Below are 13,350 nucleotides of genomic sequence, written 5' to 3'. Positions count from 1 at the left end.
AAAAACAAAAAAAAACTAGCTATAAGTCTGTTGCTGTTGCTCTATAGAATATATGATTGCTCTGCAACTTAGTACTAGTAGCTGTTAAGACTTTTAGTATGGAAATGTGTTCTCTTCCAGTTAATTTTCCACAGTGAATCTACTAGAACAGTTATCTCCGTTTTACATTTTACCAATATTTTGATCCTGTTTGGTGATCCACCTAATAATTTTACACTGTAGCTTCGTTCGGTGGAATTTTACCAATATTACTGTAGCTTCGTTCTATTTAATATTTTTTATCGTTGCTAGCTTGAATCAGTAAACTGAAACTTTACACTATGCGCGTCATACTGAATTAGTACACTGAAACTGAACACAGAACTACATAAATTTGAGTCATTGTGTGCAAGAACAGAGTAATTGTTTGGTTCAGACTTCAGAACATTTATCAACATGGCAAGTTCGAATGATGAAATGCTTAAGTAGCAGTGGAAATATTCATCGTGCTGCGCTGCACCTCGTGCTAATCTAGTGTCACGATTTGCTTTGTGCATGTTCAGGCAAATGGCAGCGTAGCAAATATGTCGGCGTTTCCTTGGTTGGAAAGACAATAGCTATTATGGGCTTCGGGAAGGTTGGTTCAGAGGTTGCTCGACGCGCGAAAGGACTTGGAATGGATGTCATTGCTCATGACCCATATGCCCCCGTCGATAGAGCCCGAGCTATCGGTGTAGATCTCGTATCATTCGATGACGCCATCTCCACTGCAGACTTCATATCACTGCATATGCCTCTAACACCATCAACAACAAAAATTTTCAACGACGAGACTTTTGCAAAAATGACGAAAGGAGTAAGGCTTATCAATGTTGCGAGGGGTGGAGTGGTTGATGAAGAAGCATTGCTGAGAGCACTTGATAATGGGACTGTTGCACAGGTAGTCTTTTTTTGTCATGTCCATTGATCCAAATGTTGATAGTGCATATTGCTGTCAAACAGTTGTCATGACTCATCTAGTTATGCCATTATCTTGGGTATTGTGTATTATTTAGCATAGACAGTACACATTTCTTTTCTTTTCTTGTTTCAAAATGTTTCCATTGGCCTTTTTCTCATTGCTTCGCGATGTCTGTCAGGCAGCACTCGACGTGTTCTTTGAAGAGCCACCGCCGAAAGACAGCAAGTTAGTACACCATGAAAATGTCACAGTGACACCGCACCTTGGAGCTAGCACAACAGAAGCACAGGTTTGCTGTTTGTTTTGCAACAATCTCTGTACTGCATCTTACGAGCTTATCCTCTTAACTTTGCCCGTGTTTGTCGACAGGAAGGCGTTGCCCTTGAAATCGCAGAGGCTGTTATCGGTGCACTGAAAGGTGAACTGGCTGCCACTGCTGTCAATGCCCCAATGGTCTCTGCTGAGGTACTCCCATTGGCAAGGACTATGCTTTTGTACTTACAGCATAATGCACACTCTGCTTCAGTTTGAACAGTTCATCTGTTCCGACAGATTTTAGCCGAGTTATCCCCATATGTCATCCTTGCTGAGAAGCTGGGACGTCTTGCCGTGCAACTCGTGGCTGGTGGCAGTGGGATCAAGGCAGTCAAGGTCGTCTACTCATCGGCTAGAGACCCGGATGACTTGGACACAAGAATTCTCCGCGCCATGGTCACGAAAGGCATCGTCGAACCCATTTCAAGTGCATTTGTCAACATTGTCAATGCTGACTACGTCGCCAAGCAACGAGGGCTCCGCATAATCGAGGAGCAGATTCTCCTCGATGGCTCCCCTGAGGTCCCTATAAACTCCATCCAGGTCCAGCTTGCCAATGTGGAGTCCAAGTTCGCCGGCGCGCTGTCCGACGACGGTGACATCAGGGTGGAGGGGAAGGTTAAGGATGGCACACCGCATCTCACGCTCGTCGGCCCTTTCAGCGTCGACGTCAGCCTTGAGGGCAACTTGTTGCTGTGCCGGCAGGTCGACCAGCCGGGCATCATCGGCAAGGTGGGATCGATTCTCGGGACGATGAACCTGAATGTCAACTTTATGAGCGTTGGCAGGATTGCTCCAGGGAAGCAGGCCATCATGGCCATTGGGATTGATGAGGAGCCTGATAAGGAAGCTCTCAAGTTGATCGGGGAGACGCCCTCGGTACAGGAGTTTGTCTTTCTAAAGCTTTAGAGAATGTATAGGTTGATTGATTTCTATATAACATCTCCTGCTTTACTAGTATGGGTGGTTTTTGCAAGCTTATTTAGTTTCTATGTAGAATTGTAATTTTCAGCCCACCTGGAGAAGCTGCTGGTAGATACATCTTACGAACAAATGCGCGGAATGTGAGGCCTGTTCTTGGGCCTGGTGTCCTACTTTTTGAATCGATGATCCTACTGTTGCTGCTAGCTCGTATGATCTCTGTTTTGCTATGCCTTCAGAACTTTTTGGATAGACATATCATCCACAAAAGTAATTTATGGCTTCAAATTTCTCTGGATGCTGAACCGAAGACCACGGTTCTGAAACAAATTGCTTGATCTGATAATCAACTGTAAGTAGGCTCAGTTTCATCCTATTTAGCCAGCATGTTTCGCATTTGTGGTGTAGTTAAATGAGACATCACTGCATTCGTGTTTCAGCGTTCTCGCTGATAACATTCTCCCAATCACGACGACATCGTTAATAACAAAAAAATTGTAACAATTAGTAGAGGTGAAGAGTGTTGTCAGTCTATTCAAAGTTGGATCTCCTCAGAACCTGAAACACATTCGGCTCTTGGGAGTGTCTAATAGCAGTGAATGATTTTGGGTTTGCGACTGGTCACATTCACCCTAACTCTCCCCTCTCTAGCCTTATTTTCCTAGTGTCTGTTGGGGGAGCCCTAGTTAGCTCTCTCTCTCTCTCTCTCTCTCTCAGCTGGACGGAGGTAGAAGAAAGAGAAGAACACAATGAAGATTTTCCGGCGACGAACGCCCGGCTGCACGTACAACCTTTTACTACCAGTGCTCAGACTTTTCTCAGCAAGTATATGTTCGCGTCCGCGGCTTTGTAGTCCTACAGCTACGCAGCGCCTACGTCTCCTGTGCATACACGCACGTAGCGGAGCGAGCGATCCGCCCGGCCAGCGCGCACGAACGCGCACAGCGCTGCCTACTACGAGCACATACACATACAACTGCTACAAGTAGACACACTACACACGCACGCACACCGCTGTGACCCAACCCGCGGACCCGACCTAGCACACCGACGCCGGTCGCACCCCCTTGAACACGACCGACGAAAAAAATTAAGGTGTGGCGAACTATCAGCTTAAAAAAATGATGCAAAAATATAAAAGTCAATTCACACTGCACAGAAGCTCTCAATCGCGTCTAGAAGGCGCATGCAATGGCAGTGCCCAATCCTCCTTCTGGCTTGGTTGGGGCCTTCGGTTTTAGATATTAGGTTTTGGTGTGATGTCTGTTTGGTATTCGGCTCGAACAATCGACACCCCTTCATCAAGTGGATAGGAGTAGCGACGGATGTTGTCAAGATAGTGACTTCAGACTACCTGATGTATTACTTTATAAAATCTTGTTAAACGGAACACCGGGTCGCATCGTGTTGGCAGTGGAGTCCGCGATACGTTGGCACGGCTCATGTACTCTTGTATATAAATCAAGGAAAAACCCCCAAAAATGCAAGTTGCACGCATCAACAAAATTATCTCCATTCTGTTTTGCCGCCAAGTTACGAGAGTTCCAAGGGCGAGTCGTCAAGAGAATCGATCCGATCATTGTGCAGCGGAAGGGAGCTGGTTCATGTACGTCTACACGGTGAGATGAGCATGTGCTAGGCAGCACGTCAATCAGGCTGCCGCCTGCTTGTGTGCTTCCATCTAGCTTTGCTTGGGTGAATCGATCTACTGTGATCTAAAACCAACAAGCAGTATATGCTTAGGTATTCTCACACAAAGAAAAAGTGTATGCTTACATATAAAAAAAAGTTTGGTGCTGAATCAAGGTGTAACGGCCGTCACACCTTGCCCACTAGGCTCCTCCGCCTGCTCCGTCACGACTTTCTTCCCCCACCAGGGACAACTAACCCTAATTCTTTGCGAAAAACGTTTGTTTTCATCCGGATGAAAACAAACAAACGTAAGCCGCGCGCTGTGCTGGACACGTGTCTTGTGGGCCCATCCACCGCTCTCCAGCCGGCCTTATCTCTTCGAACCCAATCTTCTCCACACGTTCTCCTGCATTGCTTTTCCCCTTTCCCCCATCTCTGTGTCATCACACGCGAGAAAGGAGATAGGCTCCCATGGCGGACGCCGGCAACCCTGCCCAGGTGCGGCGAACCAGGAGGCGGCTGGCGACGCCCCCCCCCCCCCCCCCCGCGCGCATCTCCGCCACGCGCCACCGTCGCGGTGCCTGCAACCCCGAGGGGGCGACGCAACACACAGGGGCAGGCGGCTGCTCGTTGACGACCCATCGGTGCTGCGACGCAGCAACTCGTCCATGGCCATAGTGTTGCGGCGCAACGTCGGGGCGGTGCGGCTGGTTGCTGCAAGTTGCCGGCGGCAGAGCTGCAATGGAGTGCTCTCCGGGTCGTCGAAGCTCCGTCGGGGCTGCAATGAAGCGCCGCCGGAGCTGCAACGAAGCATGACAAAGCTGCAATGAAGCGCGCCGGAGCTGCAGTGAAGCACCAAGGAGATCGTTGAAGCTTCATCGGAGCTGCAATGGAGCTCGGTCGGAGTTGCAATGGAGCTTCGCCGGAGCCTTTGTGCTGCATTCGAGCTCGCCGGAGTTGCAATGGAGCTCCGCCGGAGTGTTGGTGCTGCATTGGAGCTCCGTCGGGTTGCAATGGAGCTCACCGGAAGCTGTCGATGCTTGGTTGGAGCTCCGCGGGGGCTGCGCTGAAGCTGTCACGCTCACTGCTGCCTGTTTTGATCCAACGGCCCCTTGCACGCTTATCGGACGGTTGTACAGGCGGATGATTTCTCTAAGAAATCATCCGGCTGATTTGTAGCAGCCGCCATTCTTTGCCATGTCGTTCAATCACTGTCTCCACTCGCATCAAGCGTGCCGCAGCCGGACACGAAGAAGAAAGGCAAGAAAATTATGGTTTTGGTGAAGAAAGTTGACTGTCCACGAATTAGAAACCAAGACGGATCCGTGAGGGGACGAAGGCTAAACCTGAACGGACTCTATGCCAGGTAAGTAAACGTACGTAAAACCCTAAACTCTCATGTTTCTTACCCCCAATTATCATCGTCTGAGTTTGCTGTGGCGATCGACCCTTCTCTCGAATCCTCAACAGGACCTCGAATACCACATCGAGAGCAGAGATGGAAGGGAAGAGGGAGCTGGCGGCGGCCGCAACGGTCTTCTCAGTAGTGCTCGGCGACGACGATCTCCTGGGCGAGACCCTCGCCCGCGTCGCCTTCCCCACAAGCTTCGTCCGCGCCGCGATCGTCTGCAAGCGCTGGCTCCGCCTCGCCTCCGCGCCCGCCTTCCTCCGTCGCTTCGGCGACCTCCACCCGCCCAGCCTTCTCGGCTTCTACGTCATCACCAGGGCCCATGCATCCGCCGACAAGCAATCCCTGCAGTTCGTGCCGGTGCCTTAGCCGCCTGAGCTCGCCGCCGCCCCCCGCCGCGCTAGCTTCAATTTGGATTCCTTGCGCGGCGACTGGTTGCGCAGCGAGTGGTTCGACCTAGACTGCCGGAACGGCCTCGTCCACGTCTTCCATGGGCACGGGCACCCCGAAGTAATGGTGCGCAGCCCCTCACTAGTGCAGAACCGGGCAATAGCACCGGTTCGTAAGGGGCTTTAGTGCCGGTTCGGTAACCGGCACTAAATTGTAGGCACTAAAGGCCCCCCCTCTTTAGTACTGGTTCAGCATGAACCGGTGCTAAAGGGCAAACACGTGGCACGAGCCAGCTCCGTGGGCGCGTAGGACATTAGTACCGGTTGGTAACACTAACCGGTACTAAATGTTTTGGTGTGTTTTGGTTTTATTTTTATTTTTACTTTAATTTTGTGTTTTCAATTTAATTTAGTGATTATTTTACATTATAATGAGTTGTTAAATCATTAGGTGATTAGTTTGACTGGATGCGTGTGGATCCTAGCTAAGTCATCAAGTATATGTCATATCCATATTATATATACTTGATCACCTACTTAAGTGGTCGAGTTAATATGGATATGGCATATACTTGATCACTTAGCTAGAATCCATCCAGCTGAAACTAATATGCAATTTCTTTCATAAATGATATAATAACTCATCATCATCATATTAATTAATATAAAAACTCTTGCATCATATATATCATCACCAACGGTTTTCATAGCAAAGATATCATCGAGTTCAACATGGTAATGATATTATAAGTGTTCATAACACCACAAAAGCAAATCACTTTTTGAGATTAAGTTCAGGACGAAGAACACGAACATGAGAGGACAAGTACTAAGAGCATGAACTAGCTAATTAATCACTACTGCTGCTCTCTCTCAGGTAAAATAGCATAGAACATGTATAGCTTTGCTGATTCATCATATTGGAGCATGCAGATGAACATGTCTCCTAATCGTGGGTTGCGCTTCTGATTGTTGCCCCCTAGTACTTCTCTATGATCGTTCACAATTTTGCTCCAGTCTTTTACTATTAAGCATTCCTCGCTATTAGAAATCCTGAATGCACTAAAGTGCATTGTAGGATATCTTGGCCGTAAGCTAACAATATTCATGGTACCTTTAGTCTCGATTCAATCAGGCACAACATTCATCGGGAGTCCTTGTTGAAGAACATCGTATAGTAACATACTTAGCAATGAAGTTTAGCTTAAAAAAAATAATGTATGCAAAAGATGCACGGAGGAGAAATAGTAGAAATCTTACCATCTTTCCTAAATATATGTGATCGTAGTTCAGTACGAACACTATTGGTCGCACGTTTTGAGTACTAACATTTCTAAGTGCAACAAATAAATTTGTCTTGACAGCATCAAGATCCTCAAGCCATGAAACATAATGACTTGTCTCCTCGCAGTTTAGTTCAGCCCCGGGACAGTGGACGGTCCTGTCTACCAAGCGCCGGACATGTTTGCTTGATTGGAAGTAAGCTGTCAATATAATTTGAGATCTATTAATTATTCAACTGGTTCAAATAATCTCATATCGAAGACATAAATATGGTTCAGAAACTCACATAATGGTAGAACTGGAGGCGTCTGCATATCGACCCAGATGTCTCTATTACCTTCAATATCATCTTTCGGACGAATATCAAAGGTGATAACCATATTAGGCTCAAATGCATAAGCCTTGCATAGTGCCTGCCAAGTTTTGCATTCAAAATAGGTGTATGTGTCTGCATTGTATAATTTGACGTTGAAGGTATAACCATGCTCGGTCTTTAAGTAAACTCTTTTTACCTCCATAGTTTCGTTAGGACTGAAACCTATCTTATCCAAGACAAAAATTCTTGCATGGCAGGGGATACGCTAGTAGAATAGTGAAAAATTAAAATTAAAAGGTGAAGCAAATGAAGCATAAGTCATGCTTAATTACGAAAAAAGACTTGTCGTTGTGACTTACTGTATCCACTTCGAAGTTCTCATCCAGCTTGATGCTGAAGCGTCTATCATCAACTAGAAAATTTCTGCCGCACAGGCCGCGCTGGTCTTTGCAGTATTCACACATAATGAAATTGTGTTCGTCGTCAGACGATATTCCTATATTCATAGGTGAAACATTAAACACTTATTAGTTCTATTAATTCAACTAATTCTGTTAATTCAACTAGTTCAACTAAGCACTTCCGAAGAATATACCTAATTAATTGAACTAATTCAACTAACTAGTTCAACTAATTAATTCAACTAAACTAGTTCTATTAATTTTCTTACTAAAAATAAGGTAGCTAGTTCTATATAATAAAATGTTAATTAGATAATGAAATCTCATATAACTAAATTAAATATATATCTAACATATAATTTATATCTAATATCTAACATATATGTTCATATATAGGTGAAACATTAAACACTTACTAGTTCTATTAATTCAACTAAATAAACTAGTTCTATTAATTCAACTAAGCATTTACTAAAAATAAACTAGTTATATTAATTTCTTACTAAAATAAAGTAGGTAGTTCTATATAGTAATATTTTGATTAGATCATCAAATCTCATATACCTAAATTTTCTTACTAAAAATAAACTTGTTCTATTAATTTTCATACTAAAAATAAACTAGTTATATTAATTCAACTAGTTCAAATCTCATATATATACCTAATTAATATCTAGCTATACTAATTCAACTAGTTCAACTTGTTCTAATTCATGTAAAATATATTTGACATTAATATTTAACATCTTTTCCATATAATTCATCTAACATTAACATTCTAACATTATTATCTACGTAATTTATCTAACATTAATCTAAACAACAGAAAATAAAAAATAAGTAAAAACAATGTGTGTGTGTATGTGTGTGTGTGTGTGGTGTGTGTGTGTGTGTACGACCGGGGGGCGGTGGCGGGCGACAACGGGGGGACAGGCGCGGCGGGCGAGAGGCGTCGGCGACGTACGGGCGCGACGGGGGCGACGGGCCGGGCGGTGACGGCGATGACGGGTGGCGGGGGCGACGGCGGTGACGGCGACGACGGGTGGCGTGGGCGCCGGCGGTGACGGCGACGACGGGCAGCGAGGGCGGCGCGCGATGGGGTGACGGGTGCGGCGAATAAGTTTGGATCGAGAAAAACTACTGGTGGTCGATGAAACTGATTTTTTTCGTAGCTTCCATATATATAGGAGGGGTCTTTAGTGCCGGTTGGAGCCATCAACCAGTACTAAAGGCCAATTTTCGCCAGGCCAAGGGGCCGGAAACGGCCCTTTTAGTACCGGTTCGTGCCACGAACCGGTACTAAAGACCCCCCCCCCCCTTTAGTACCGGTTGGAGCCACCAACCGGTACTAAAGTTTGTGCGCTACCATCGGCGGTGCACAATGTTTAGTCCCACCTCGCCGAGCGAAGGACAGCCGCACTGGTTTATAAACCCAGCCGCGGCTGCTCCTTCGAGTTTCTCTATATAGCAGGCTTCTGGGCCTAATTAACTAGGGCGCGCTGCCCTGTGAGCCTGCTGGCCCTTCTGGGCGTGCATTTGCACACCCTAGGTCTGGCAGGCCCACTGGGCAGCGCGCCAACAAATTTTTTATATAGTTTTTTCTTTTCTGCATTATTTATTTTCTTCTATTTATTTTTGAGTAGTTTTTTATATAGTTTTTTCTTTTCTGCATTATTTATTTTCTTCTATTTATTTTTGAGTAATTTTTTGTATAGTTTTTTTATTTTCTGCATTATTTCTTTTCTTCTGGAAATTGAATGCTGCATACTGAACACAAAAGAAGTCCGGAATTCAAATAAGTTTAAAAAACATTGAAGTGGCCGTGTAACAGATGAGTTCTCGTTCGAAACCCTGATACTCCGAAAAAGTTTGTCCAGTTTGTACATGAAGTGCGTCCAGTTTTTGCCGTGACCCTCTCTACTCTTTCGCACATGCTATGCGGGAGAAATGATGATACCATGTCAAGTTTCAACATTTTCAGTATTCATTTTGTAGTGATTTTCAATTTCACGGTCATTTAGCTCTCTAAACAATTAGGTAAATGATCGAAAAACAACAAATGATGTTAGAACATGTTGAAAATTGATGACGTCTCTTTGAATGCTGCATACTGAACACAAAAGAAGTCTGGAGTTTAAATAAGTTTAAAAAACATTGAAGTGGCCGTGTAACAGATGAGTTCTCATCCGAAACCCTGATACTCCGAAAGAGTTTGTCCAGTTTGTACACGAAGTGCGTCCAGTTTTTGTCGTGACCCTTTCTACTCTTTCGCGCATGCTATGCGGGTGATATGATGATACCATGCCAAGTTTCAATATTTTCAGGATTCATTTTGTAGTGATTTTCAATTTCATGGTCATTTAGCTCTCTAAACAATTAGGTAAATGACCGAAAAACAACAAATGATGTCAGAACATATTGGAAATTAAATGAGATAGCTTTTAGAAATTGATGACTCTGTCAAAATCAGATGATCCAATTTCAATTGTAAATCTCAATTGATTGCGAGCCCTTTAAAACTAGGGAGCTTAGGGTTATAGAGTATTCCAATTATTGCCACTGATGTCAAGGTAACCAGAGCAAGAGACAAAATATAGAGTTGGGACAGTTCGCTGGAGCTATGGCGCCTACTTGCGATGAGAGAACCTCCTGCTCCTTACATCCAGCTGATGAATATATGTGTTGCCATGTCATGTATAGTCAAGCTTATAGCCAGCAAGTACAATAGCTAGATACTATAAAGATGTGCAATTTTATTAACACATGGCCCACCTTCTCTCACATAGTGCCTAACAGCACGTGTTGTAGCTCGCTTTTATTATGTAGCCGACTCCTCTTTTGTCTCCTCTTCCCTTCCCTCCATGTCAGCAGAAAAATAATATTTTAACTGTTATGGCCTGTTTACATAAGTTTATTGTACTTGCTCTTAATTGCTTTCCCACTAGCTCCCACAACATGTGTGTATTATTCCTCCCATTGTCTAGTAGCTACCCGTAAAACTACTCGACAATCTTACTTTGTATCGCCCACCGCAGTTGAACAAATGGTATCCTGGCCTCAAGTGAGCCAGCCCATTAGGAACATGTGGGTTCGTTACATAGGTGTGCTTGCTCATCGTTTTTTCTTATTTTTTTCGTTTTCAATTTTTTATATTTCATAAATTTCCCAAATTAATTATTTAATTTTAGTTTACTTAAAAATTTAAAATCATTCATCATGGATTTTAAAAATATTTATGCAATGTAAAAATGAGTTAGCATAATTTTAAAATAATGTTCGTTACATTTAAAAAAATATTCACAAGTTTTCAGAAAGCATTCTTGACATTTTTGAAAACTGTTTATAGATTATAATTTTTTTTCTTGCAACCTTTACCACTCAAAAATGTTCGTGTCATTTAAAAAAATGTTCACATGTTTTAGAAAAATGTTAGTGAATTTTCTGAAAATCTTTTCAACCATATTAAAAATGTTTATGTAAGTTTCAAAAAGTATTTCATACAATTCGAGAAAATTATTGTGGCATTTTAAAATATAATCTAAACACCTAAGAAATGAGTTGCAACTTTGAAAAATGTTCGTGGGATTTAATAACAAAAGTTCAATGTGTGTTCAAAAAATGTTCAGTTTTTGCATTAGACAAATGTTGAAGGTGTATTCCAGGAAAGTGTTCAACCTATATTTAAAACAATGTTCAACATGTATCTGAAAAATGTTCATCATGTACTTAACAAATGAAAAAATAAATAACAAAATTAGCAAAATGTACAAAAAATAGAAAAGGATACAAGAAACACATAGAAAAAGATCAGAAGAAAAAAGCGCGCAAAAGGGTCTAAATTTAGTCTGAACCGGTGAATAGAACCATCCCAAAACCGTTCCATAGAGTTGTAGTGTTGAGCTGACCATTAGCAGAGCGCCAGAGCCGAGACTAGGGCACGTCTCGCAATAGGTCAGACATAGCCCTGGCACCTCAAGAGTGCTCCAAATCCTTTAGGTTGTCTCTGCGATTGGGCCTGCCCATTTTCGTTATTTTCTTCTTTGTGTTTTAGTAGGTAATGTATCACCGGTTTTCTTTGGAGATTTTTTTTTGGGGTTTTCAGTTTGTTTTTGTTAAGAAAATTCATGCACACATTTTGAAGTTCATTCATATTTTAGTTTTGTTGAATTTAGTGGAAATAAGGGAAAACCAATCGTTGTGCATCGTCCTGGCAATTTGATGCACTAAGTGTGAAATAGGGATTCACTTACCTTCAACATTATGTCATGAAAATGGAAGCAACAACGGAGAGCTTGCAACCTCACACATTCTTCGACCTTGCTTCCTACTGGATGTCAATTTCGGTCTAATCAACCATCATCAAGTTTATGCATTCCTATAAGCATTAGTATGTAACAGTGTGCTTTTGTTCTAAATAACATGCCCCGCCACGAGCTGAATCTCTCATCTTGATGCATTCAAGTTGTTTTCTTGTTCTAGAAATAAATTCAAGCTGCTATGATTTTATTTTAGAACAAGTACAATAAGGTGACATAAGCAGGCTATATGGACTAAAATATTATATATTTGCCTAGTTGGCAGAGAGAGAAGGGGAGATAGCAGAGAAGCAGGCTGTAAGTTAGTCCTTATAGCAAGTTTGTGAGATTGTAAGATGGACCAACTATTAAGAGCAAGTATAATAAGGTACAGTCAGCATGCTGTAAGGATTAAAATATTATATTATTACTGAGTTGGGTGTGAGAGAAGAGAAAAGAAAAGGTAAGCGGGCTATAGATTAACAGCTGGCTGCAACACGTGCTCCAAGAAACAATGTGAGAGTGTAAGGCGGGCCATCTATTAATGAAATAGTACTACTTAGTAACTAGCTACTATACATGTTGGCTATTAGGTTGGCTATAGATGATGTGGCAACCTCATATAGACGATTGTTGGCTATACTATTAACCTTGCTCTAATAAAGAAGTACACATTTGAAACTTATTATTATACATGCCGGTTATTAGGTTGGCTATAGATAACATAACAACTATTTATAGCCAATTATTAGTTATATTATTAACCATGCTTTATGGACGTAACTATGACCGAATAAAATACTCAAGGCACTCACAAGGGCACACATTTGCTAAAAAAAAACTCGCAAGAGCACAGACCCTTGTCGTAGCTACTTAGATTATTGCAATTATTGCCACTCAACTCAAGGCAATAGGCAATCAGAGCAAGTGGCAAACAGACACACAGTTGGAAGTTGGGAGTTGTGACAGCTCGCTGGGCTACTCACCACGCTAGCACGCCGGCGATGATAGAACCTTCTGCTGATTTAACTGATTTTGCAACTAGCTAGGTTGCACTGCTCAGTGTGGCGCCTCCAGGTTAGGCGTTGCACGGCTGTAACTTGCAAACTTGGTCATTTTCAGGCTCAGTGCAACATTTCCTAGAATAAGCAGTCAGGAACTTTAAGTTCACATTTCAGTCACAGTTGAACATTATTAAGACAACAAGTTTAACATTGCTAAGACAACCACTCCAAGTTCAACATAACTAGGACATACAAGACGATCAAGTTCAACATTGCTAAGACGACCACTGCAAGTTCAACATAACTAAGACATAGAAGAGGATCAAGTTTAACATAGAGCTACCACAACTCTAAGTTCACCGACATAACAAGTTCCACATTACTACAAGCTATCACCACTACAAGTTCAAGATTACAAATAGAGGACGATGACTAGTTTCTTGAG

General features: G+C 42.9%; 1 protein-coding gene across 1 annotated transcript in view; it reads left to right on the top strand.

Moving 5' to 3' along the window:
* The window catches only part of LOC123149377 (D-3-phosphoglycerate dehydrogenase 3, chloroplastic), a 3,769-nt gene extending 1,387 nt beyond the window's left edge, over positions 1-2,382 (top strand). The window contains exons 2-5 of the mRNA XM_044569021.1: positions 543-919; positions 1,119-1,229; positions 1,310-1,405; positions 1,493-2,382. Coding sequence (XP_044424956.1) covers positions 543-919; positions 1,119-1,229; positions 1,310-1,405; positions 1,493-2,164 — 1,256 coding nt within the window. The 3' untranslated portion in view covers positions 2,165-2,382. The remainder of the gene's footprint in view (positions 1-542; positions 920-1,118; positions 1,230-1,309; positions 1,406-1,492) is intronic.
* Positions 2,383-13,350: the final 10,968 nt, after the last annotated feature.

This window comes from Triticum aestivum, chromosome 7A (genome assembly GCF_018294505.1).
Source record: "Triticum aestivum cultivar Chinese Spring chromosome 7A, IWGSC CS RefSeq v2.1, whole genome shotgun sequence".
NCBI lineage: Eukaryota > Viridiplantae > Streptophyta > Magnoliopsida > Poales > Poaceae > Triticum > Triticum aestivum.
This window is presented reverse-complemented; position numbering and strand designations above follow the sequence as displayed.